Source organism: Suncus etruscus, chromosome 2 (genome assembly GCF_024139225.1).
Source record: "Suncus etruscus isolate mSunEtr1 chromosome 2, mSunEtr1.pri.cur, whole genome shotgun sequence".
Lineage (NCBI taxonomy): Eukaryota > Metazoa > Chordata > Mammalia > Eulipotyphla > Soricidae > Suncus > Suncus etruscus.
Genome location: NC_064849.1, coordinates 18,306,552 through 18,333,579, shown reverse-complemented (window position 1 = coordinate 18,333,579; position 27,028 = coordinate 18,306,552). Strand labels below are relative to the sequence as shown.

Sequence of the window (27,028 nt, the reverse complement as noted above, 5' to 3'; positions counted from 1 at the left end):
ACAATTACACCTAAGACAGTAATTCCAGTTTCCTAATATCTAATTTGTGCCACTTTCAGATTTTTTTTTCTAAATTCATAAGTAACTTTATAGATCCTCCCTTTTGAGAATTGGTGCCTCGTACCTGGTGGTTGTATGTATTATGGCGACTGGGGACAGAATCTAGGTCTGCTGTAGGCTAATGTGTTTTATGGGGCGGGAGGCAGCTCGAATTCTCATGGGGGAATAGCGCTCTAGTGGCTGCTGATCACTGCAGGGCTGGGCAGTGTCTTGTAAAACCCCCACACCTGCTCTTTCCCTTCTGCGGAGATGGAAGTGAGGATTTGCTACAAGTGAGGACTTGTAGGTTGGTGGTAGTGACCTTTTCTCTTAGAAAATAAATTTTTTTTTTGGGCCACACCCGGTGGTGCTAGGATTACTCCTAGCTCTGTGGTCAGAAGTCACTCCTGGCAGAATGGGGTGGGGGGAGGGGGAAGGACACACCATATGGGATGCAGCGAATCGAACCTGGGCCTGTTGGGGTTGGCTGTGTGCTCTTGCTCCAGCCCAGGAAAGAAATCTTTTTTTTTTGTTTTGTTTTTTTGGGTCACACCCGGCAGTGCTCAGGGGTTACTCCTGGCTGTCTGCTCAGAAATAGCTCCTGGCAGGCACGGGGGACCATATGGGACACCGGGATTCGAACCAACCGCCTTAGGTCCTGGATTGGCTGCTTGCAAGGCAAACACCGCTGTGCTGTCTCTCCGGCCCCGGAAAGAAATATTTATGTGATTCTGGTATATAGTATTGAAAGGAAAGAGGTAGAACAACTAAAGCATTACTAATAATAAGCCATACATGTGTTTTATTTTATTTATTTATTTTTTTGTTTTTTGGGCCACACCCAACAATGCTCAGGGATTACTCCTGGCTCTGTGTTCAGAAACCATTCCTGGCAGGCTCAGGGGGCCATATGGGATGCCGGAGATGGAACCTGGGTCTGTCCTGGGTCAGCCATGTACAAGGTAAATGTCTTACCACTGTGCTATGATGCTCAGGGGTTACTCCTGGCTATGTGGTCTGAAATCGCTCTTGGCTTGGGGGACTATATGGGACTCTGGGAATCAATCGAACACGGGAATCAAATCGAACACGGTCTGTCCCTGTGAAAGGCAAACGCCCTACCGCTGCGTTATGGCTCCGCCCCCTCTTACATATCTTAAAACAAATATGTAGGATTTTTCCTGAACCTCTCACCCCACCCACATTCCGCCCAGCTACCTAGCTTTCCCTCTGCTGTGTTCCCATTGCTTTTGGTGTGATCTTGCCATCAGAAGTGGGGAACCCCTGTGGGGTTCTCTGTGATGTGATCCTCATACAGACTGCAGGACCAGTGTTCCAAGGAGAGAACACCTCCTGTTTCTCATTGTTTGTCTCACAGTCACCTCAGGGTTGGTGGGTCTTCAGGGGATAGGGCACTTGCGGAGGGGCGGTTTTCAGCCTCCGTTTTGGGCAGAGGGTTTTCTCTGAGCCCCCATCCCACCCCTGCATTTCTGGCTGCTTTCTGATCAACTGCATTCTTTCCCAGATTGCCCCCACCCTTTCCCAGAGAACAACCCCTTTGGGCAGCTTCTGAGATCTATGAGGAGGGTGCCCGAGGGTGGGGTGTGTATGGGGAGATGAAGGTACCTGGGGCTGGGGTGTGGAGTGGGGATGAGGAAGGGGACTGCCTTATCTTTCCCTGGGGGGTCTGGGTGTGCTGCTTGGCCCTGCTGGTTGTGTTCCCCTTGCCCCTTCCTGTGGCTGGCGATACTATACTGTCCAAGTCTCATCCTGCTCTCTGTGGGCACCCTTCTGTGCTCTGAACTCCCATCCAGGGGTCCTCAAACTTTTTAAACGGGGCCAGTTCACTGTCCCTCAGACCATTGGAGGGTCTGACTATAGTAAAAACAAAACTTATGAACGAATTCTTTTTTTTTTTTTTTTTTTGGTTTTTGGGCCACACCCTGTGACGCTCAGGGGTTACTCCTGGCTATGCGCTCAGAAGTTGCTCCTGGCTTCTTGGGGGACCATATGGGATGCCGGGGGATCGAACCGCGGTCCGTCCTAGGCTAGCGCAGGCAAGGCAGGCACCTTACCTCCAGCGCCACCGCCCGGCCCTATGAACGAATTCTTATGCACACTGCATATATCTTATTTTGCAATGAAGAAACAAAACAGATACAAATATAATATGTGGCCCGCGGGCCATAGTTTGAGGACCACTGCGAGTGATTACACTTTCTTATTGGCAGGAAATCTCTCTGTAATGTAACTGTGAGGCAACTTTTCTTGGGTTGTTGTTTGTTTTTGGGTCACACCGCTACTCCTGGCTCTGCGTTCAGAAACCACTCCTGGCAGGCTCAGAGGACCCTATGGGATGCCGAGGATTGAACCTGGGCCTTGTGCAAGGTAGATACCTGACCCACTCTGCTATTGCTCTGGCCCCTGAGGCAACTTTCCAACAGTCTCTGTTGCTGTGAGGTTCCTGTACTGTCTTTCATGTCCGTCATGATCTGTAACGAACTTCCCACAACTCCTTTTCTGTTTAATTTTATTTTGTTTTTTCGGGCCACACCCATTTGATGCTCAGGGGTTACTCCTGGCTAAGTGCTCAGAAATTGCCCCTGGCTTGTGGGGACCATATGGGATGCGGGGGGGATTGAACTGCGGTCCTTCCTTGGCTGGCACTTGCAAGGCAGACACCTTACCTCTAGTGCCACCTCGCCGGCCCCTCCTTTTCTGTTTAAATTATTATTATTTTGGGGACCACACTTAACATTGCTGGGACTACTCCTGTCTGTGTACTATGGGCTGCTCCCAAAGGTACTCAGGGGCCCTGCAGTGCAGGGAAGGAACCTGGTCCTCCTGCACTCAGAACCCTGTGCTCTAATACTTAGCACTTGTGCCCTGATCCGTTCGTGTTATTCTGGAGTTCCCAGTTCTATGGTCTTGAGTCCAGTGCTCAAATTGTGTAGATGGCAGCACTGCCAGTTCACAAACCTTACATGCATGGACGCTGCACTTGCTGCCTGCCTCCTGATTGCCACAGTGTGCCCTTTGTGTCTGAGAAGCCTGATTTTGAGGTAAATGGAGGGTGCAGCAACATCAGCTCTAGAAAAGCCTCCCAGTATGTGGGCAAACCCCAGCTTCTCTTTCTTGTGTCTCTGATGGACATTTGTGTATCTTCTGTGTGGTTGCTGTGGCGAGTCTGGGCTGGACCCGTGTCCAAGCCTGTGCTTGCCTGAGTCTCCTGGTATACTACCGCCAGACTGCTCCTACCATGACAGGACTTGTCATAGGAAACATTCGAAGTGTGGGGAGGCTCCCTCGTCTGTTTATTCTCTGGTTTGGGGACCTAGGGGATGGGTAAGGTGGAGCTCCTTGTGGTACTGATTTGATTTCCTTAATGACTGACGCACCTTTTCCACTTGCTTATTGATTATTTGTCTTAGTAGAAATGATTTCAGGGATTGGAGAGATGGTGCAGTGGGTTGGTTGCCTGCCCTGCATGTAGCCACTCAGGGCCACCTGGTCATCTTGACCGTTTGGGATTAGTCACTGTTGTCATACACTTCAACTTTTCCCTTTCACCTTTTTTTTTTTTTTTGAGATTATTAGCACAAGTACCCTTAATTACATCAACCCTGACCCTCAGATGATTTTTGTTAAACTCTGGCTAATAAAAGTGGCAGGGAAGCAGCCAAAAAGAAGTCTGGCTGTCTCAGTAAGATCCAAGAAGCTGCTCAACACACCGGGCTGAAAAATGCACTCTTGACTCTATCTGGTTTCTTGTGTGAAACTGCCTGCCGAGACCCCCACAGAATTACCCTACCCCCACAGAGTCACAGAACTCACACAGTGGTTTCTCAAAGTTAGTCCTTTTCAAGAACGGGTGAGAGACATTTTGATGCTTAAAGGACTTAGGGAGATAGGGGATGGAGAGGCTGCCGGATTTCACTGCTGTGCTCATTCTCCTCCGATTCCTTCTGAGGTGGGAAGTGAGTGTGTGGTGGATGGTTGTAACCACAGTTGGGCAGCACTGGGGCTCAAGCAGAGCTGGGCTGGGCTAGTGTGTTCTGGCTGTCTCCTCCACTCCTGCCCCAGGTCTCTCTGCATCGCACTGAGGGATAAGCCTAATAGTCCGAGTATATTTTTACCATCCATTACTCATGATTGTCTAAGTGTATTTTTATGTCTGAAGCCCATGTAAGAGCTGGAATTTTTGCTGTTTATAGAAATTCCAGAGCAGCCACGCCCTCAAGCAGCGCATATGGTTTAACCATTTGGGAAAAGTTGGTGAGGTGTATGGACATTTTTTCAGAAAGCACTCTTTTTCTTTAGTTTGCTTTGTTTTGGGGTCACACCCGGCTGTTCCCAGGACTTACTCTTGGCTCTGCTCAGGAGTCATTCCTGGTGGGATCAGGGTACCATTTGAGGTGCTGGGGATCAAATCCGGGTTGGTTGCATGCAAGGCAAGTGTCCTACCTGCCATATACGATCTCTCTGGCTCCCTAGGTATGTGGTTTTGACTCCCCAAATCCACCTGCTGAGAATATATTTAATGGTGGATAAAGCACAGTCACCCCAATTTTTTAACTGTATTTATTGTAAAGTTGCAGACGTCTAACACTTTAACTCTATGATGGATAAGGGCTGTGGTGGAGATGGATCCAGTGCCCTCCTTCACCCTGCCAGGCACCCTCCTACGCCACCTGGGGCGCAGCTGAGCAGGCAGGTGCCCGAGCCTGGGCATCTTGGGAGAGGCAGAGACAGAGTCACAGAATACCACTCTGGTATGTGCAAGGCCCACTGCGTGCACCCACTGGAGTAAAGGTGAAGAAAGCTTCTTTTCTTTCTTCTTTTTTTCCTCCTTCTGTTTTTGGGCCACACCCAGTGGCACTCAGGGGTTACTCCTGGCTCAGAAATCCCTCCTGGCAGGCTCAGGGGACCATATGGGGTGCCAGGAATTGAACCCGGGTCCGTCCCAGGTCAGCTGTGTGCCAGGCACTGTGCTCTCTCTCTCTCTCTGGCCCCAGAAGGAAGCTTCTGGAATATATCAGGGATTAGGTGATATGTTGCGTTCTGTTTATTTTCAGTTTGTGCTCCTGCAATTTCTGAAAGTGAGCTTCGTTGGTTTGTAGGAAGGACCACAAAGGCAAAGTTGCCCTCTTGTGTTGCCCTCTTGCCCTTGGTGACATAGGGGCTATATTCTGGTGAGGCCTCTGTGCTCACTTCTGGAATGTCTCAACACCATCAGTACTGGACTCTTACCCTCAAAACGGATGAAATATGTGCAGCCACATGTACAAAAGGCCTGGCTGGCAAAGTAGGATTGATGTTTTAGAGGGCCCTGGTAGATGCATCCGTCATTCGGAACATTTAAGCATTCTCGCCTTCTTATGCTTTTTACTCTGTGGAGAAGAAATCTACAGTCTAATCTCTGCTCAAGGTCTCCATTGACATAAGATCTGTTTCAGCCTGACTTGTAAGCGATTGAAGTCTGGCCCCGGTCTGCTTCTCAGCTGCCCTTGTCATTGTGTTTGGGAATGACATGGAGACAGGTCCCGGGGAAGCGACAGGCAGAGTACGCGTGGACATGCCACAGCCCATTGTTGTTATTAATAATTTGTTTATTCCATAACCTCATCTTCCTGTTTATCTGCACCCTGAGCGTGCAGCGGAAGGATGTTAACTCAGAATGTTTGAGGCAGGTGCTAGCTGGATTCTGAGTGCTCGCAAGTGGGAAAACGGCCCAGATCAGGGCTGTACCATTGGTATTTGTTTGCTCCAAGTGTCTGTAACAGGCAGACAGTGGGCCCAGACCAGAATAATGGTGATCATGGCATTGATGGACAAGTGGAACTGCCAGGAAAGGCTCTTTGCTTTGGGACCCCCACGTTCAGCCAACACTCTGGTTTCTGGTATGCTCCTTCATTCTTGTCTGTGCTTCTTCTGTCATGGAAACTTACAAACTTTTTTTTTCTTCTTTTGGGTCACACCCGGCGGTGCTCAGGGGTTACTCCTGGCTCTATCTACACTCAGAAATCGCTCCTGGCAGGCTATGGGATGCTGGGATTAGAACCACTGTCTTTTTGCATGCAAGGCAAACGCCTTACCTCCATGCTATCTCTCCGGCCCCAGAAATTTCCAAACTTAGGCCACAGTTGTACACAGACGCACCGAGAGGCAGTGAATCCATTATCCTCTCACAACAGGCATTGGCGTGGCATCTCTCCCTTTCCGTCCCTCTGTTCTACCTTCCGTTCTTGCTTCTCAGAGAGAGAGCCTTGAAAGCAGATTCCTCTGTGAAAGGGTACCTTCACCAGTGTATGATTCTGTGCAAGTCAAGGGTCCTGTGTCATTCACCATTGTATTCCCAGCAGGGTTTGTGCTGGGAGTGCTCTATAAATAGTTGCTGAAGCCAAGAGCACATTTCATTCCATGGTCCCAGAGGGTGATGAGTTTGACTCCAGGTTCACTGGAACTGGACATGTCTCTGGGGTCTTAATTGAGTCTTCCTGTTGCTGTATCAAGCTTATTGCAGAGGGTAGTGGAGATGGGCTGGTGACCTTGTTGCATGCACCTACACCCCCAAATAGTGTGTGTGTGTGTATGTGTGTGTGTGTGTGTGTGTGTGTGTGTGTGTGTGTGTGTGTGTGAGAGAGAGAGAGAGAGAGAGAGAGTGAGTTATGAGAGATGAGAGAGAGTTATGATGCAGTCTTATTATTTTTTTTAAAAACTATTTTTTAGTTTTGGGTCAAACCCGGTGATGCTCAGGAGTTTTTCCTGTCTCTGTGCTCAGGAATTATTCCTGGTAGTTTGGGGAGACCCTGCAGGATGCTGGTGATCAGACCCGGTTCAGATATGTCCATGAAAGGCAAGATCCCTCCCCACTATGACATTTACAAGTGGAAAAAATAATACAGTATCTGAAGTTTTAAAATTTCAAAACAGAACGGAGACAAGGAGAGAATTAGTCAACTTGACAGGACTCTATCTTACTGCTTCCAACAGCAGCTTTTCCTTCTGTATCAATCCCTTACGTATGTCTTACATGGTTGGTTCAGTGACTCAAACACCTTGAACTTAGCAGCCCTCTTCACTTCCCTGGATCCAAGCCAGCTGAGCACACCGTGTTCCTTTGTGCCACTCCACCCTTGGAGAGGAGAGATCCACAGGCAGTCTTATGGGGGTCTCTACTGTGTGACTTGTTGCTGTTTGCGGTCTCTGTCTTCAGTTTTTGCCATTTTAATTAGAATGCTCTCGGTATGTGCCTGTTTGGGTGTATTTTGTTTAGAGCTTTAGAAGGTGCTTGGATCTTTTCACTCTAGGAAGTTTATGGTCCTTCTTTGTTGAAGTGAGAATTCTGCAGCCTGGGGCCGGAGAGATAGCAGGAGAGATAGCACAGCCTTAGAGCATTTGCCTTGCACACAGCTGATTCGAATAGATGGTGGTTAAATTCCAGCATCCCATATGGTCCCCTGTGCCTGCCAGGACCGACTTCAGAGCACAGAGTCAGGAGTAACCTCTGAGCGCTGCAGGATGTGACCCCTCCCCCAAAAAAGAATTCTGCAGCCTGTTCTGAACCCCCTATGATGCCAGTGTTGTTCTCTTGGTGCTTTTCCTCTGCTGGCATGCTCACCTGTGACTTCCTTCTTGCTGGATCTTCTGGGTAGTGTCCACACCGCTTTCCTTCCCTGTGCCTGGGCTGACTTCTTCCATGGCTGAGCCTGTCTGGTGAGTTTTGATGTTCACCTACTGTCCTGTCCAGCCCTTTGGCTGTGGACTTTATCAGACTTTTCCTTTGCCTCGTCCTCTGTCTTTGGTGAGACTTCACTTCTGAGTTGCTTTAGGGTTGGTGCTGTGGAAGCTCTAGGTGGCTGGCTAGCTCTGTGTGTTAGCCTTGTCTCAGTCCTTGAAGCCTTGGTTTGACCTGTGGAATGTCTGTTTGCCTGTCTGTCTCCAGTCCATTGGCTAGCTCAGCCTCTGTGTCTTATTTGTGGAAGCTCTGTTCATCAGGGTTTAGTCTTCAACTTTGGGTTATATTGTGATGGGACAGAGGTCGCCCTAGTGAGTGGGGTGCTTTCTGGCAGCGCATCTGGTACCCAGCTCTATCCCTTTCGAGATTTCTCTGGTCTCCACCCCCCGCCCCCTGAAACTTCCTGCCCTCTGAAAATAGTTAGGCAAAGAGAAAGGGGTTTAGGGCCTGACTTGAAGGAGCAGGCAGGGATGGGTGGGGACTGGCAGAGGGGTCAGTGAGCTTGGGAGAAGCTGTGGGGGTGCTGTGACCTTTTGGAAGATTTGGAAAGTTGGGAAGGGTGGGTTTTCTTGCTTCCTCTGGGAACTGCTGTCTGGCTGTGGGTAGGCTCTGGTAAGGCTGTCTGGACCCTCAGAGAGACCCTAGCTATGCTAGGCTGTGCTCTGCAGGTCTTCCCCGATCATTTTCTGGCCAACCCATATGCTGGGGTTTTTAGGCTTCAGTATATCCCTCATCCTGGCTCTAGTGTTGGGATCAGTGCATGATATCAGGATCTAGAGTTAGGATCAGTGCATGATATCTGCCTCTTCGGACAGGTTGATAGGCCAAGAGAGCAGGCACACTTGGGAGCATCAGGGAAATGGGGAAGGGCACGGGCCGTAGAGGTGCCTTAGAGAGTGGGAGTGGAGCTGCCTACGAGAGTTCTGGGTGTTAAGTCTTGTAGGGCTGGGACTCTGGGCACTAGCATTCAGAGAAGTAGCACTGAGAGTGACTGAGCAAGAAGCAACGAGCTCATCCAGGCCACCTTGGTAGACAGGGATGCATTTGGGGGACCCAAAAGTGTCAGCAGGACCTTGGGAGTTTTTGCCCATTGCCTTACCTGCTTAAACCTGTTGGCCTCAACCTGGCTGCCACAGCACCAGGGATCGAGTGCACAGTTGGAGGGAGTGAGGATTGCAGTTGCTCGACCCTACACAGCGGTAAAGGAAGGACACCTTTCTTTGACCAAGACTGAATCACAGGGCCTGGAAGAGGAATCTGGGCTGTGAAGCTGAGCCCCATGTGTAAGTAGCAAAGTGGGCAGGAAGCCAGGGCCTCCCCAACATTTCTAGTACCCCCACCTGTGTGGAAAGTTGAGGTGCACCAAAGAGAGGGTTCACTGGGGCAGTTCCATGAGAGCTGGGGCCTTTCTGGGTGGTCCTTTCTTGGGTCTCTCTTAGGGGCAGTGCTGGGAGGAGTCAGGGGGAAGTGAGAATCTCTGGGTCAGTGGTCAGGATGTTGGCCTTTTCTCACTTCCTTTCTGCCACCTGCAAAGGCAATAGGTTGTGTGTGGCCCCCACTTCCATTCTGGGGGTGTCGCTCTCAGGCCCCATCTACTGGCTCCTTTGTTCAGGTCTTGCCTGGTTCTCAGGGTATTCTAGATGCTGGTCCCACTGCTGAAAGCTCCCCAACCCTGAGGCTACAGAGTGGTTTCTCCAGCATGCATCTGCCACCTGCTAGAGCTTGCATTGCCTATGTTGTGTGTGGGGACTGGAGGTATTTCTGGGGTGACCTGGAGTCTGCTCCCCCCATCACCCCGTGCTTTGATATATGCAAGTGTCTATTTTTGGGCACCTGTTGGTAGTGGCTCTGGGGAGCAGCTAGGCATATTCCGCAGACCCAGATTCTCCGTTATTGATTGGTGTGGTGGGAGCAACCTGGGGTCACTGACACTTTGAGAGGGGTGCCCTGGTCCCTTGCAGATGAGGCCCCTGATGTTCTTGCCTCCGCGCTCAGGTTTTGAGCCCTTTGCAAGGGCCCAGGGCTGTGCCTCCTCCACAGCTGGCACTTGGGGTGGGCCGGAGGCACCCCACAGACTCCATCCCTGCTTCCTGAATCTCTGCACCCATGTATCCTCCCAGTCCTCACAGCTACCCATCTTCTGGGCCTGTCCTGAGCTGGCCTGTGGTGCGGGGAGGGGCCTGGCCAGCAAAGCCTGTTTCCTGTGGGTTCATTACCCGGCTGCCAGATGCCCGACGGCATAAGATCCCAGCCGCTCCCTTTTTGCCACTTTTTCCTTCTTTGCTTTTGGCTGGGAAAGCGTCTGCTTCAGGCAACCCCGTAGTCCCCCGGCAAGCATGTCCTGGCAGGAGAGGCCATTTCTGAGAAAGTCTCACGGAAGCGCCGGTCCCTCTCCTTTCCCCAGCCTTTTCCGCCGAAACCCACCAGAGGCTTTTTCTGTGCACTCTTGCTTCTATAAATAGAACGGCAGCTTGCGGTGGGGGCCTGAGATCACAGCGCTGGGCCAGCTGAGAGATTTCTGCATGTGCGGTGGCGTGGATCGTGCTGTCATTTTGCTTTTCTTTCATGTGTGAAGTGTGCAGTGGGCTATGCAAGAGAAAACAGTCTAGCAATTTACTTTCTAAAAAAAATGAGCTGACTTTTCTGGGTCCGGGCCTGGTTGGTTTTGCTGTCTTTTTCCCCCACTTCATAATTTGCATGCGGGACAAGATGGAAATGGGCTCTTCCCCTATTGAGGTAAGGCAGGAGAGTGAGGGTGAGGCCAGACACGCTGGATTCCTGCATCTGTGAGCAGACCTGGGAGGGCTGGGCAGAGGCACCCCATATGCCACCTATCATGGGCCTGGGGATCAATTCTGTGAGCATCCTGTGTCTCTGGGGCCTGGGCTTTCAGTTGACCCTGCCCTGGGGTCTCAGCCTGCATTTGTGGGGTAGGGTGGGGTTTCAGACAGTCTGTCATCATCGGTGCTGCCCCTTTCTGCCTCACCCCTGCTGCTCTAATGCATGTGGCTTCCTTTGAAAGGCCATTTCTCCTTGAGGTAGTGCTGTTGGCCTGCCCAGCCGGGGCCACATCCTGGGGGAGGGTTAAGAGGAGGAGGGGAGCCACCCTGCAGGTGGGTGGGCCAGGGCTTTTTTGGGTATCCTCTGTAGGACAGCCTGCCCCTTTCTGCCCCCATTGGGATGGGCTGACAGGATCAGGCACTCTGCTCCTGACTTGCTTCCTGATGTCGTTTTCTGGTTGGTGATTCCTGCTCCTCTGTGCCCAGGGCGCTCAAGTGTGCAAGCATCACTGCTGCAAGGTGTGGGTGCCCGTCAATCATGGCGGGCAGCATGGTGCTCACTTGCTTCTGCACCCAGGGTGCTCGTCCGTGCAGCCAGGAGGGACCATATGGAAGGTGGGCTCGGATCCGTCATGCATTGCCCTTGTCTGCGTGTCTGACTGAGGGTTCCACGTGCAGACTTCTGAGCTCTTGGTCCCACATGGCCTATAAGCGCCTTGTTGCCATGTAGTGTCCGTCATGGGGAAGGAGCTGTGTTCACTGTTCTCGGCCTTCCCAGCCCTGGAGTGCCCTACAAACTTCTCCTGTTCCTTCCCTCCCTTGTTGTGGAAATGGGGCCCACACAAGGAATTGCAATGCTCCCTGGGCGCATACGCGTGTTTGGTGGTGATGGTGCGGGCACCCAATGCCAGTCTCCAGGTGGCTTGGGCAGGTGAGGCAGTGTCATACTACACTGGCAGCCATGGGCCAGGGCCTGTCATCCAACTCTTGGTTCTCTGAAGAGGGCCCTGTGAGTGGAGGTCAGTTGGATGGAGGGGGGCACGGGAGGGGCTTTGAGGCTGGGCTGAGGGGCTCGGCATGGGGGTGGGGGATCGGGTGGGCACAGGCCTGGAATGTCACCGAACCTCCACAACGAAGTTCGTTCATTGATAGTTTTGGCAACAGGAACCTGAGAAATGGTCAGAGTCCAGAAAACACGCAGCCAGGTCAAGAACAGCTGAAAAATACCAGATGTTGCAGTCGGAGGATGTGCTGCCCCTCACGGCTCACCCAAGTCCTGTGAGCCTTGGGGACTCCTTTGCACCCCGCCTACCTCCAGGGTATCTCTAGGGCACACCTGGGCCACGTGACTACCCTGTCCCCACATTCCGCCCAGCCTACCTATTGCAGGGCAAGGTCCAGGAGCTTGTGGGACACTTGTTGCTGGCTGCCCTCTGATCAGCGGCCCACTCATGGGCACCTCTCTCTGCTTTCAGACCGTCCTCAAAGAGGGCATGCTGACCAAACAGAACAGCTCGTTCCAGCGCTCCAAAAGAAGGTACTTCAAGCTGCGAGGGCGAACCCTGTACTATGCCAAGACTGCCAAGGTGAGCTCAGGGCGAGGCAGGGCCAGGCTGCCCTGGGGCCAGGCTTTCTGGGTCTCTGGCGACAGACACACAGCTTCCTGTGAAACTTCCCCTTTTCCTTTCTCTGATGTCTGAAGTAGCCTGGGGTGGGGTTGGGGGGGCCAGGAAAATGTCAGAGATGGGAGATCTGAGAACCCCATTCTAAGCAGGGACTTTGTGGAGGGCTCTTGGGGAATGTGATAACTACTCCATGCACACAACTAGGTTTGCTAGAAACATTTAACCTCAAGTCCTGTGGAAGGAACTGATATGTGAAATGCTTTTAATCTCCAAGCTCTCCTGCTGTTAACCTTTGTCCTCCCTCCCTCCTTCCCTCTCTCTCTTTCTCCCTCCTTCTCATTGAGGGCTCAAACCCTAGGCATGTATGTATGTGCTAGAATGAAAGAGGGTCAGTGAAAGGCATCTACTCCTGTTTTTTCTCTTTTGTTTATTTATTTATTTTGGTTTTTGGGTCATACCCAGCAGCTCCTGGCAGGCTTCGGGAACCATATGGGATGCTGGAAATCAAACCACCTTTTCCTGGGTTGGCTGTGTGCAAGGCAGACACCCTCTTGCTGTGCTATCTCTCTGGCCCCCAGGCTCCTGTTTTTTAAGGCAGTGGCCAAGAGGATGGAGCACTGGTGTATTGGTAGAGCCAATTTTGGTATTTGGGTCCACAGTATTTCTGTACCAGTGCCGGTGCAGACACTGATATTGTATGCCCTGTCATTTGTGTTTTAAGAAGTATCCTGAGAGAGTTCATTGAAATGTGAAACTGAGCAGTGCAGCTTGAGAAAGGTTCTGAACATGTTTCTCAGTGGTAGGGGGGAGGAAGGAGAGAATGTAGTGTGTGTGAGATAGAGAAAGAAAGAATAAATGAATGAGAATGTGTGTGTGTGTGTGTGTGTGTGTGTGTGTTTGTGTGTCTGGGCCAGGCTGAGCCTCCCTGCTTCCCATGGAGTCCTCCAAGTAGGACAGCAGCAGTGAAGGGGCTCTGGGATTCGAGAGGCCTAATTCTCAACCTCCCTATAGTAGACAGGATTGGATTCCATCTGCTCTGCTCCCTTGTTTTCTTTTCCAGCTACAGCAGCTCTTGTCTTTGGGTCTCCTCCCCTACAGTCTCTCTAGCTGGGACCTTCCCCTTAAGGGCTCATTAGAGAGGCCCATAACAGGGTGTCGGTACTTAGAGTGTGCACTGTTCTCTCAGGTGGTCCCACTGTGAGGACAGAGGAATTCACTGAGAACCACTGGTATTACAGAAAGCACACACAAACACATACACACCCCGACATTGCAGAAATCATACACACATACACACACGAGATAGTAGCATGGGTAGCTTTGGGTTCTTTATCCCCATTGCAGAAATCACACACACACACACACACACACACACACACACACACACACACACACACAGAAATCACACACACACACACACAGAAATCACACACACAGAAATATCTCACACACACAGAAATATCACACACACACAGAAATCACACACACAGAAATATCTCACACACACAGAAATACACACACACACACACACACACACACACACACACACACACACACACACACACACACACACGAGATAGCAGTGTAGCTAGCTTTGGGTTCTTGGTTCCCTGAATGCAGTCACTGATGAGCTCCCAGAATAAACATCCTCTGTGCTCTTGGTTGGAGGCAGATGGTATCTTGGTTAAGTCAAGTGCTGCCTTTCTGGACTGGGGGTACAGAAGAGGGTGGGGGAAGGGCCAGGGCAGCGCTCTAGAAGGTGGCCCTCTCTAGGAACTTTGCCACCACTGATCAGTCCCTGTCTCTCTCTAGTCGATCATCTTTGACGAGATGGACCTGACAGATGCCAGTGTGGCCGAGTCTAGCACCAAGAATGTTAACAACAGCTTCACGGTAAGACTGTGACACTGCCTCTGGACTTGGTCCCTCCCTCCTTTCATGCCCAGAAAGTTTGGGGGACTGGAATATGTGCTTCTGGCCCATTGAGACTCTGATGCTGAACACCAAAGAAAGGGGATTTGGCCTATGAGCACAAGAACATGAGGAACCAAAAGCACTTTTTTGAAGGGATGGGGGAGGTTTGGGCCATATCCAGTGATGCACAGGATTTATTCCTGGTGGGGAACCTAAGTAGTGCCAGGGATTGAACCTGGGTTAGTCACATGTAAGGCAAATGCCTTACTCTCTGAACTATAACTTTAGATAACCTTTTTTGTTTTAAACATGTTGTAGTTTATATTTCTCTGTTTTTCATAATAATCATAGAAAATTAGAAAAATACTGAAAAGAATGTTGACAGCAATTAAAAAGCAAATATGAAGGGACCAAGGGACCAAAGGGATGGCACAAAAGGGGGGTGTTTACCTTGCACATAGATGCTCAAGCTTGATCCCCACCACACCATATGGCCCCCTGAGCCCCACCAAGAGTGATCCTGAGTGCAGAGCTAGGAGTAAGACCTGAGCACTGCTGGGTGTGGCCCAAACATCCACCCCAATCATTTGAATACTTAGAACAAAGTATTTATATTTTGACTACTTTTTTCCATTCGCACTTTTAAGGCCCTCTCCCTCCCCCATTCATGAGGTCACTGGTGTTTCCTGCAGAGTTGAGTTCAGAATACAGAGAGCCATGGTTTTACTGCTCACTTTCCTGGCTGCCTCTCTGATAGGTCTCACTCACACCTGTTCTCTACTTTCTTTTTCTTTTTTCTTTTTTGGCTTTTGGGCATACCTGGCAGTGCTCAGGGGTTACTCCTGGCTCTTTGCTCAGAAATTGCTCCTGACAGGCACGGGGGACCATATGAGATGTGGGGCTTCGAACCACCATCCGTCCTGGTTTGGTTACGTGCAAGGCAAACATCCTATCTGTGCTATCTCTCTGGCCCCCATCTCTACTTTTTTTTTTTTTTTTTTTTTTAAGCCAGGCAAATTGAGCAGTGAGGGGGTTATATACCAACTTTTGTGATACTAACATTACTAAGTTCTGATAAACCACTGCCATCGGACCAGCCACCATCTCTATTTATACTGAGTTTTTTTTTTCCCCTCTTTACTTGCAGTGGGCATTTTCCCTGTGTTAATTCACCCGAGTGTCTGTTATGTCCCTCACCCCTCACACCTCTTTTCAGGGTTCACACACACACACACACACACACACACACACACACACACACACACACACACACACACACACACACACACGGTCTCTGCTCCTGAACACTTGTTTTTGCATGCTCACTTGGCTGCGGTGCTCCTGGGGTGCGTGTGCAGTGTTCAGTGTTCAGTGGGAACTCACACCAGTTGTAGTGCTTGCACACATGATTGCAGTGTGCAGGAGACCACACACTTTGTTGTGGCAGGACCTCAGTTGGTTGGCATGTGGGGTGGTGCCTGAGATCGAACTCCTGGCCTTGTGTCTACCACTGAACCACCCCACCACCGTATTCCACATCTTGACTTTCTTTTTTATTTTTATTTTGTTTTTGGGCCACATCTGGAGGAGGTCAGGGGTTACTCCTCACTCTGTACTCAGAAATTAATCCTGGCAGGTTAGGGGAATCATATGGGGGAAGCTGGGGATAGAATCTGGGTCAGCCCTGTGCAAGGCAAATGCCCTACCTTCTGTGCTGTTGCTCCAGTCCCCTGACTTAACTATTTATCTGTCCATTCATTCACTTACCTGTTCCTTTATTTGCTGAGGTGCCAGGGGTGGAACCCAGGCCTCGAGTTGGAGTTGCTTTCTTTATTTGCTGAGTCATACTCTTGGCACCTTCTTTTTCTTGCATGACTGCAGAGCTCTCTGACTTTTGGGTAACTCTTGAACAAGGGTCACTCCTGGCTCTTGCACTCAGAAATTTCTCCTGGCAGGGTATTATCGGGAGGCCACATGGGATTTAAGGGATCAAACGCCCTACCTTCTGTGCTATTGCTCTGGCGTTGAATTCCATTAAAGCATTTGGACAGTCATTTAAATGATTTTGGTAATGTTACTTTTTGCAACCTGATTTTGGTGTTAGAATGTTCCCATCCTTGGGGCCAGAGAGATAGCATAGCGGTAGGGCGTTTGCCTTGCATGCAGGACCAACGGTGGTTCAAATCCCGGCATCCCATATGGTCCCCTGTGCCTGCCGGGAGCAATTTCTGAGCACAGAGCCAGGAGTAACCCCTCCTCTGTGTGTGTGTGTGTGTGTGTGTGTGTGTGTGTGTGTGTGTGTGTGTTTCATAACATTTTATGTATGCTGGGATCCTTTGTCAATACTTCACATTTTTTTTTTTTTTTTTTTTTTTTTTTTTTTTTTTTTTGGTTTTTGGGCCACACCCGTTTGATGCTCAGGGGTTACTCCTGGCTATGTGCTCAGAAATCGCCCCTGGCTTGGGGGGACCATATGGGACGCCGGGGGATCGAACCTCGGTCCTTCCTTGGCTAGCGCTTGCAAGGCAGACACCTTACCTCCAGCGCCACCTACCCAGCCCCTCGCATTTTTTTTTAAATGTTACTTAAACATTATCATTTGCAAAATGGTTCATAGTACAGTTGTTTTGGTCACCAAATGTTCCAATACTAACTCATCACCAGCATGATCTTCTTTCCACCCACTTACCTCCCAAGCCTTTCCCCCTTATCAGGTAGAAAATAATTTATTTTATATTGCATGTAGCAGTGAAATAAGTGGAATTATTTTTAAAAAGTTCAATAAAAGAAAATTTGTGAAAATTGTTGCATCTCACTATGATGTTATTAAAATCATTGAGGATTTGTTGCTAATTGACAGGAGTGTCCTATTGGTTTTTGTATGGTTTAGGGTTTGAGCCAACAATGGTTCTTGGCTCTGCTCTCAGAAATCACTCCTGGCAGGATTGGGGGACCATATGGGATGCCCGGGATTGAACCCAGGTCAGCTGCAAGCAAGGCAAACGCTCTACCTGTTGTGCTGTTGCTCTGGTTCCTGTTTTATTGTTTTTAAAAAATTTATTTAGGGGCCGGGAAGGTGGTGCTAGAAGTAAGGTATCTGCCTTGCGAGCGCTAGCCAAGGAAGGACCTCGGTTCGGTTCGATTCCTCAGCGTCCCATATAGTCCCCCCAAGCCAGGAGCGATTTCTGAGCGCATAGCCAGGAGTAACCTGAGCGTCAAATGGGTGTGGCCCAAAAACAAAAAAACAAACAAAAAAAATTTATTTAAACACTATGGTTTACAGTGTTGTTCATAATAGTTTTTTTTTAGTTACAAAGTTATTCATGATTAAGTTTCAGTTATATATTTTACTTATTCCAATATTATATAAATTATATATTTACTTATTCAAATAAAACTTAAAGACATAGGGACCAGAGAGATAGCACAGCAGTGAAGTGTTTGCCTTGTACGCAGCTGATCCAGGACAGACAGTGGTTCGAATCCTGGCATTCTATGTGGTCCCCCTGTGCCTGCCAGGAGCGATTTTAAAAACAAACCTTAAAGACATACATAGAGGGGCCGGTGAGGTGGCGCTAGAGGTAAGGTGTCTGCCTTGCAAGCGCTAGCCAAGGAAAGACCGTGGTTCGATTCCCCGGTGTCCCACATGGTCCCCCCAAGCTAGGGGCAATTTCTGAGCGCTTAGCCAGGAGTAACCCCTGAGCATCAAAGGGGTGTGGCCTGAAAAACCAAAAAAAAAAAAAAAAAAAAGACATACATAGAATGAAAAAGAAAATTAAAAAAAGTCACTTTGTGATACTTAATTGCTATGTTTTTAATCTTTCTTAGTCTAGTAGAGGACACTTGTGGACCATGAGAGATCTCCATACTCACTGCCACATGTTGGGGAGTTAGTCTTGCCCTTTAGGGAAGCTTTTTTGTTTGTTTGTTTTTGGCAGCGCTGGCAGCGCTCAGGGGTTACTCCTGGCTCTACACTCAGAAATCACTCTGGCAGGCTTGGAACCATATGAGATGCCAGGATTTGAACCACTGACCTTCTGCATGTAAGGCAAACTCTTTACCTCCATGCTATCTTTCTGGCCCCTAGGGAAGCTTTTTTAATGCTTCTTGCAAAACTAGTTTCAAGGCTGTGAATTTCATCAGAAGCTATTGCCAAATCTGAATGATAATCTAGCTGGATAGAGTATTCTTGGTGAGGTGTTCATTTCATTGAGTTTTTTATTATATCATTCTATATATTCTTCTGGCTCTAGAGTCTTATTTTGTAACCTGCTGTCTATGGACTTTTTTGTATGATTTCCTTTTTTGATCATTGCTGCTTTCAGTATTCTGTCTCTATCTTTAGGTTTTGTTATTTTTAGTATAGTGTGTCTTGGAATTTTCGTCATTGAGTTTATTTTCTCTGGGACCTTTTGGGTATCCTGGATCTCGGTGCCTGTAATCTTCAAATTCTTAATTTAATTTTTTTTTTTTTTTTTTTTTTTTTTTTGGTTTTTGGGCCACACCCAGCAGTGCTCAGGGGTTACTCCTGGCTGTCTGCTCAGAAATAGCTCCTGGCAGGCACGGGGGACCATATGGGACACCGGGATTTGAACCAACCACCTTTGGTCCTGGATCGGCTGCTTGCAAGGCAAACACCGCTGTGCTATCTCTCCGGGCCCTTAATTTAATTTTTAATGGTAAATTCTTAGCAGTGGTTTAGCTGTTGTTTCTTCATCACATTTGCCTTCTTGTTTATCAGGGATACCAATAATAATAATAATTATTATTTTTTTTCGGGCTACACCCATTTGATGCTCAGGAGTTACTCCTGGCTAAGCGCTCAGAAATTGCCCCTGGCTTGGGGGGACCATATGGGACGCCGGGGGATCGAACCGCGGTCCTTCCTTGGCTAGCGCTTGCAAGGCAGACACCTTACCTCTAGCGCCATCTCACCGGCCTCGATACCAATTATTTTTATATTGTTCCTCTTGAGCTCATCTCTTAGTTCTCTGGCTTGCTGTTCATTTTTTTTTTTCAGACTATTTCTCAACTTTTGCTGTTTTCTTCTCATCTTGGAGCTCCTTGATTTTTTGCTCACTAGCTGTTACCTTGTTATTCAGAGCTTTTTTTTTTTTTTTTGGGCCACACCTGGTGACGCTCAGAGGTTACTCCTGGCTATGTGCTCGAAATCGCTCCTGGATTGGGGGGGGGGGCACATGGGACGCCAGGGTTCAAACCAATGTTCGTCTTTGGTCAGCCTCATGCAAGCAAATGCCCTACCACTGCGCTGTCACTCCACCCCATTATTCAGAACTTCTATTGAGTTTTATTGATTGCTTTGTATTTTGTTTTTTGGGACCATACCTGACTGTGCTCAGGGGTTACTCTTGGCTCTGCATTCAGGAATCACTCTTGGCAGGCTTAGGGGACCATATGGGAGGCTGGTTATCAAACCCCATTTGAATGTGTGCAAGACAAACGCCCTCCTTGCTGTACTATCTCTTTGCTCTCCATTGAGTTTTATAAATATCACCTACCATGCTCATCATTTTTGCCATACCTTATTGTAGTTTTTTTCACTTACACTTATACTTTCTGTGCTCTGTGGACTACCGGTGCTATTGTTTCTTTGAGTCAATTGACCATCTCATGGTGTTACTAAAGACACTGTCTCAGGATTGACCGAGCTGGTTGGTGTCTGTGTCTTTGGTGACTGTGTTTTCACTCATGGAACTTGGCTGACTTCTCTGTGTTTTCCCCATTAGTTTACTGGTGTTCTTGCTTTTCTGGGGATGTGGGGTGAGTCTTTGTAGTTAGACCCCCTGTAAGATTCTGAGGAGTTAGAGTGGAGATTACTTTCTTATCCTTCATTAATGGCCTTGGCCCTTAATATGATGCAGAGAGACAGCTGGGACCCATCTGGCAAGTCCTCCCTTGCCAAAATAGATCCAGTGATAGCAGTCAGAGGAGACCTCACCTGGGATGGTAGAGCAGTGAGAAGGTTGGGTAGGAGTTGTGTTCTGGACCCTTAACATGGCGCAACCTGGTGTTGTAGGTGGTTCTTGGGAGCTTTTGTATCTGAACATGGGCTAGCCTGCTGCACCATGTCTCTGGAGAAAGTGCAGGGGAACCTCTGAGCTCTGTTCCTGGGCCTTCTGGCTGCCTGTGGGAGCCTGGGCTGTCTCATGAGTTCTTTTCCACCTGATAATATGAGAAAGGATAGAAAGATGGATACTCAGGCCCCCAAAACTGGGGATTCATTGTGGATCCAGGAGGTATTTCTGCTGACTTTGGAGCATGGGACAGTCTCTCTGGCCATATTTGGCTTCAGGACTGCAGGCATGGCCTCACACAGTGGGCGCTTTCATGCTTACTCTTAACATGCATGGATTGTTCCTGATCCATGTTTGTTACTGGCCATCTGGTAAACTGCAGGGATCTGCCACCTGCAGAGTCAATGAAGAGGCAAGAATGGGCCATATGAAGTTACTGCCCTTCCTGAGCACCTACTCATGCTGGTGGTGGCTGAGGTGGTCTAGGATTGCTTCCTGCAGCCAGCCTCCACGAGGCTTGGAGCTGGAGAAGCAGAAATGAATTAGCCTCGTGTTAGAAAAGACCCCGGTTTCATCCCAGCCCTAACTGGCCAAAGTACCACCCCTGGAGAAGGTTCCAGAGTCACACACATACAGGAGGTGGAAGAGGGTGTCATCCACCTGCTCCTCTTACTGGTCATGAGGGACGAGCCTCTTTGGAGTGCTTGCTGGATACTGCCTTGGCATCCCGACAGCTCTGAGGCATGAGGTGCTCACAGAGATGGGCAGTGCCCTCTGCTTCTCACTCTGAGCAAGTGTCTCTTCAGCCCCCCTACCCCAAGGCCAGGAAACTGCTGCATGGAGAGAAAACAGGGCCAAGGCAGCTGCTTGTCCGAGCTACTGCAGATCTCGAAGGTGTGTGTATTTTTGATGTCGAAGCACCTTGGAAACCAGAAGACTTTTGGTGTGTAATTGTACAGTTGCCCTTAGAGTTTACATCAGTGGGGCATTACGACAGGGATATTTTCCCTCTTCTCTGACAAACACTATTATTTTAGAGACTTTAGAATGACTTTTACTCTTTATTACTGTGAAAATGCCTGTTTGTCTGAGTTTGTTTCTTTGGTGATCACAGGTCAATTGTACTTACAGTTCTGGCAAAAGTTTCTTCACAAACTGGCCTTTCATGTATTATATTGTTAGGATTCAGAATCATCCCCCCTTTCCTTTTTTATTTATTTTTTTTGACTATCTAAACTTGCCCTCATTTGGATAGGTTTGCTTTTATTTATTTATTTTTTTGGTTTACGAGCACACCCAGCGGTGCTCAGAGGTTAATCCTGGCTCTGCGTTCAGAAATCATGCCTGGCAGGTTTGTAGGGGCCATATGAGATGCTGGGATTTGAACCAGGTCCATCCAGGATCGGCTCCATGCAAGGCTAATTCCCTACCTGCTCTGCTATTGCTCATGCTCATTTTATTTTCTTCTTTGGCTTATTTCATTAATACTATTTTAAGGAATATTTTTTTTTTTTTTTTTTGGTTTTTGGGCCACACCCGTTTGACGCTCAGGGGTTACTCCTGGCTATGTGCTCAGAAATCACCCCTGGCATGGGGGGACCATATGGGACGCCGGGGGATTGAACCGCGGTCCTTCCTTGGCTAGCGCTTGCAAGGCAGACACCTTACCTCCAGCGCCACCTACCCGGCCCCTATTTTAAGGAATATTTTATGGATTACAAAAGAAATGTGGGAGTTTTAAAATTCTAACTTAGAGGGGCCAGAGAGATAGCACAGTGGTAGGGCATTGGCCTTGCAAGCGGCCGACCCAGAACCAATGGTGGTTCGAATCCCAGCATCCCATATGGTCCCCCGAGCCTGGCAGGAGCGATTTCTGAGCAGAGAACCAGGAATAACCCGAATGCCTCTGGGTGTGGCCCCAAACCAAATAAATACATAAATATATATTTATTATGTTTATTACTATATCATATCATATATTATATATGATTAATATATTAAATATATTTATATATAAATAAAATATATTTTATATATAAATGTATATATATAAAACTTAAATTATGTTTTTTTTTTTTTTTTTTTTTTTTTTTTGGTTTTTGGGCCACACCCGGCGATGCTCAGGGGTTACTCCTGGCTGTCTGCTCAGAAATAGCTCCTGGCAGGCACCGGGGACCATATGGGACACCGGGATTCGAACCAACCACCTTAGGTCCTGGATCGGCTGCTTGCAGGGCAAACACCGCTGTGCTATCTCTCCGGGCCCTAAATTTTGAATTTCTTTTCATTAAGTTATAGAGTAATTGCCCATACCTGATCCCCTCTTTTTCACTGTGTGCCTTGCCATACTCCAGGCCCTGTCAGGTAAAAAGCATACAGCTCTTCCTTTCTTGGTCCTGGAGTCAGGAGCAATCCCTGAGCCTCTTTCCTTCTTCTTTCTGACTTTACCCATCTCCTGCTATTAACTATGGATCCTGAAAGTGGTGCATTTTTGGACTCTGTTTCCATCTGGGGCACTCTGGACCCTTCCCTCTGTGGGCCTGTGCTGGCCTGACTCTGGTGTTTGTGGCCGATGATGTGCTCTTTGGTGTGGCACCTGTGAATACCTTCGTACTCAGTGTTGCTTGAGATGGGTAATGCCCATCTCTCAGGCTGTTTTCTTCGCTCCCTAGGGCCACCTTGCCAGCAGAGCTGTGCTGGCTTTGCAATTCTTACGTCCCTAGCCGCACAGTCTTTTGTGCAGAAAGGACTTAAAGCTGCTTGGCGTGTTCTGGTTCCCACAGAGCAGGCCTGGTGCGGGGAGTGTGCAGGTGGTTAGGATATGGCCAGTGATAGAAGCTCTCATGCTGTTCACGGAGAGGTACTAGCTGCCTCCTTCTTGGGCATGAACTTGCTGTTCGTGACTGGTCTTGGTCTTGGTTCTCCTGCTCCTTGGAAAGTGTTTCTCTCTCCCTTGGTGATTCTGGCGTCTGTGCTGCATTTGTTCTTTGGTACAATGTATGTTTGCTTGCATTGATTACGTACATCTGTGGGCACCCAGGGGTACCCAAGAAGGGAAAGGCTCCATGCCATGCTTTCATTCTCCAGAGACCCCCATACAGGGAAGGGTCATGCTCCTGGAAAGGAGCCTCAAGGTTTGAGGGCAGGGGTGAGGTGGAGTGAGGATAGCGGCTCCTGGTGCACAGTGTCTGGGTGCCCCTGAGTGCACATGGGTGGCCACAGAGGGCAGTGGAAGCTGACCAGTGTGGGGTGGTTTCTCTGCTGGGCTCTAGAGGGTTGGCAGTGTGGGCTCCCTGGTGGGGGACCAGAGCCTGCTCAAGAGTGTGGGGCAAGTGTGGGTGGTCAGCATTGTACTCTGCGTGCCAGTTGTTCCCCTCTAAGCACCTGTGTGTCCTTGCGGGGGCTCCAGCCCCTTACTCCCCCCTCTGTTGTGAGGGGTCTCCTGCTGCCCACCAGTGGAACACTATGCAATGGGCTGTGGGCGCAGGCTTTTGTTGACATCTTTCAAGGCCGGTTTTCATCACTCTTAACTTTTGTCCTATTTTGTAAGGCCTTGATACTATTTCGTCAGCTTTAAATGTTATTTGAGGTTTCAAAATGCAGCAGAGAGCCAGCGAGATGGCTTAAAGGAAACAAGCACATACTTTCGCCCCAGCCCCTGGGGACCTCACTACACTGCCTGGTATGGCCGCTTAATAAAACAAACAAAAGACTCATAAAGTGAACAAACTGGGGGGGCCGGAGAGAAAGCATGGAGGTAAGACGTTTGCCTCTCATGCAGAAAGTCAGTTGTTTGAATCCCGGTGTCCCATATGGTCCCCTGAGCCTGCCAGGAGCGATTTCTGAGCGTAGAGCCAGAAGTAACCCCTGAGCACTGCCGGGTGTGACCCAAAACCAAAAACCAAAACAAAACAAAATGAACAAACTGGGACTGGAAAGATGGGACAGGCACTAAAGACCTTGCATGTGGGGCTGGAGAGATAGCATGGAGGTAGGGCATTTACCTTGCATGCAGAAGGACTGTGGTTTGAATCCCTGCATCCCATATGGTCCCCCAAGCCTGCCAGGAGCGATTTCTGAGCGTAGAGCCAGGAGGAACCCCTGAGAGCTGCTGGGTGTGACCCAAAAACCAAAAAAAAAAAGAAAAAGAAAGACCTTGTATTGGCCAAGGTCATTGTTTGATTTCAGGTATATCTTTTTTGTTTTGTTTTGTTTTGTTTTGTTTTGGGCCACATCGTTTGACGCTCTGGGGTTATTCCTGGCTATGCACTCAGAAATCTCTCCCGGCTTGGGGGACCATATGGGACGTCGGGGGATCGAACTGTGGTCTGTCCTAAGCTAGCACTTGCAAGGCAGATGCCTTACCTCTAGCGTCACCTCTTCAGCTTCATTTTATGGCCTCCTGGCACCTCTGGGAGTGATCCATGAATGCAGAGTCAGGATGAAGCCATGAGCATGGCTCTCCGGATGTGGCCCAAAAACAAAACCCAAAATCCCAGATAAAGCAGAAGCTCTGAGACCCCATACAGTGCCCTTCACTGCCCCCTGGCCTGTTGCTGGTGTGTCCCTGCTGCCTCTTGCCCGGGTGTCATGAGTTGTTGCTGTGACGTGGTCCTAGGCCTGGAGGGTCAGTTGGTGTTGGCAACAGCAGTTCCTGGGTGGGTGCTTGAGGGCAGCACTTGTTGCAGGCTGCAGGGGAGCGGTGACTGCTGTGGGCCAGTAGCTGGCATTGCTGAGGGGGGATGTGAAGCTTCTCAGTGACTGGGCCAGATACCCTCAAACCCTTCTCCTCTCTGCCAGCTCCTCCCAGCCACCCCACCTGCGGAGAGTCACTCTGCCTGACTGTTCCTTCATGGAGGCAGGTGGTGCCCTCAGCTGAGTGGCCTTGTTCCAGGAGAGGATGAGGTGGGCTTGTGAGCTGGAGGAGGGCTCCTGGGGGAACTAGGATCAGGTACTGTGGCCACAGAAGGTGATCTGCCACCCCAGGCCCTCTCTTCACAAGAGGGACACACCTAGGTTACAACAGTTGCCTAGGGTGGATCTCAGCAGGTGGTGGAGGGACCATTCCCTCAAGAGGCCTCAGACTTCAGGGTTTGTTGCAAGCCAGAGTGGTCACTGTTGCCCCCAGTACTGGGCATACTGGGTACAGGGAATGATTCGTGTAGAGCCTTGGGGCTGTGCAGTTGGCCTGGACCCTGACCTGTTCTCTGCACATCATGGGATAGCCCCTTCATCCTGTTGGGCAGCAGCATCTAGGCTGTGTGGAACTGTGGACAGGCCCCTTGAGCACACAGCAAGTGGGAGTGTCTGGATGCTGGTAAGTAGCTGGGAATGTGCTTCAGCAGCTCTGGCAATTGCAAAAATCTCGTGTTCCTAAAGCAAACTGGAATGAGGCAGCAAGTATGGTTCCCCCGTCCCTCTCTAGAGTGCTACAGAGAGAAGCACCCGGGGCTGAAGGATGTGTGAAACAGGAGCAGGAGTGCCCCCCTGTGGCCGGTCTGGTGTCACAGTGTTACCTTGTCCCCACCATTCTGAATTTCTCAGGCGGCTTATGTGCTTGTGCTGTCCATGTCTCCTGCCGACTGTCACAACCTCAGGACTCGAATGTCCCCTTCTCCCCTGTGAGATGAGCATAGTGTCCACTTCTTCAGGCCTGGAAAACACTGGCTCTGGTTCATTCCCTGGAAAAGTGTGCTTCTACCTCTACTGTCCCGGTGCCCCTTTTGTTCTGTCTGCGAGTTTCTCATTTTCTTCCTGGACCCTGTTAGGAATTCAGATGCAAGCGGAGGAGTGCATTTGTAGAGGAGAATCCTGGTTATCCATGGGGCCAGCAAGTGTCTGGATCACAGGTGGCCTGCCCGCCCTGGTTCCCTCCTGCTGCCCTCAGTGCTTAGAAGCTAGATCTCTCAGGCTGTGTCTCTGCTCTGCTGCTGCTTCAGCTCCAGCTGGAGGCCTGAGCCTTTCTTTCCCTGCCATACCTCCATGGAGCCCATTGAGTGCCCCAGTGGTCCTACCATCCAGAACCCTTGTAGGAGGTGGAATCACAGACCCTGAACTTGGCAGGTTGATGGAAAGGACCGGATATTGTGGGTTTTGATGAGTGTCATTTCATGGGCTGGTGGGATGGTGTTCATGCAGTGGCAGGGAATGGAGGAGCCCTCCTGAAGCTTCACGCCAGACCCAGGGGGGCTATTAGAATGGCCCATCCGCTCCATCTTCTGGGATTCTGTGACCTGGCTTGGGTAGGAGGGAGGGAGCCTCAGTTGGCTGATAAAGACTGTGTTGGCTGCCCTGGCTAGTGACTGTGCCACTCAGCCTGCTTCTTCTGCCATGTTTTTCAAGAGGGACACTTGCCCCAGTGCTTAGGGCCTGCCTAGGTATTTTGGAGATTTCATCTCGAGGCCTTGACTGTCCCAGGAACTCTGCTCACAGGTGCTGGGGCCACTCTCTGCGGGTGTGTCCTGATGCTTCCACCTGCCTGAGGATGAAAAGATCTTCTGGCCTGTGAAGTGTTTACAGGTGGGCAGTCAGCTTACAGGGGCATCATCCAGAGAGGAGGGAGAGAGAAGGAGGTGTTCTCTGCTGCAAGGCTCTGGCTGTGCTTTGCTAACGTCTCAAAACCCAGGTGTCTTCTCTGGGCTCTGAAAGTTAGGGCATGTATGCTTCTAGACCTGCTTCTCCAGACCTTGTGCTATGATCCTGCAGTCCTGCTCTGCTGGCATGGGTGAGACCTAGGCTTTCTCTCTGGATCACAGCAAGAATTGAGAAGTGGGGGTCATATGTTGGGCCCAGGAAAGAATGGATTGCTGAACGGGGCCATCACATTCAAGAGGCTAGCTTCTGTCTCTGCTACTGCATGGCTCTCGAGCATTGCTGGGTGTAACCCCTGAGCATCAA

The 27,028-nt window shown here is 49.6% G+C and overlaps 1 protein-coding gene across 1 annotated transcript in view; it reads left to right on the top strand.

The window, feature by feature from the left end:
* Window positions 1-27,028, top strand: part of DGKD (diacylglycerol kinase delta) — a 69,974-nt gene that overhangs the window by 15,310 nt on the left and 27,636 nt on the right. Inside the window, exons 2-3 of the mRNA XM_049769352.1 lie at window positions 12,033-12,143; window positions 13,995-14,075. Of these exons, the coding sequence (XP_049625309.1) occupies window positions 12,033-12,143; window positions 13,995-14,075 (192 nt within the window). The remainder of the gene's footprint in view (window positions 1-12,032; window positions 12,144-13,994; window positions 14,076-27,028) is intronic.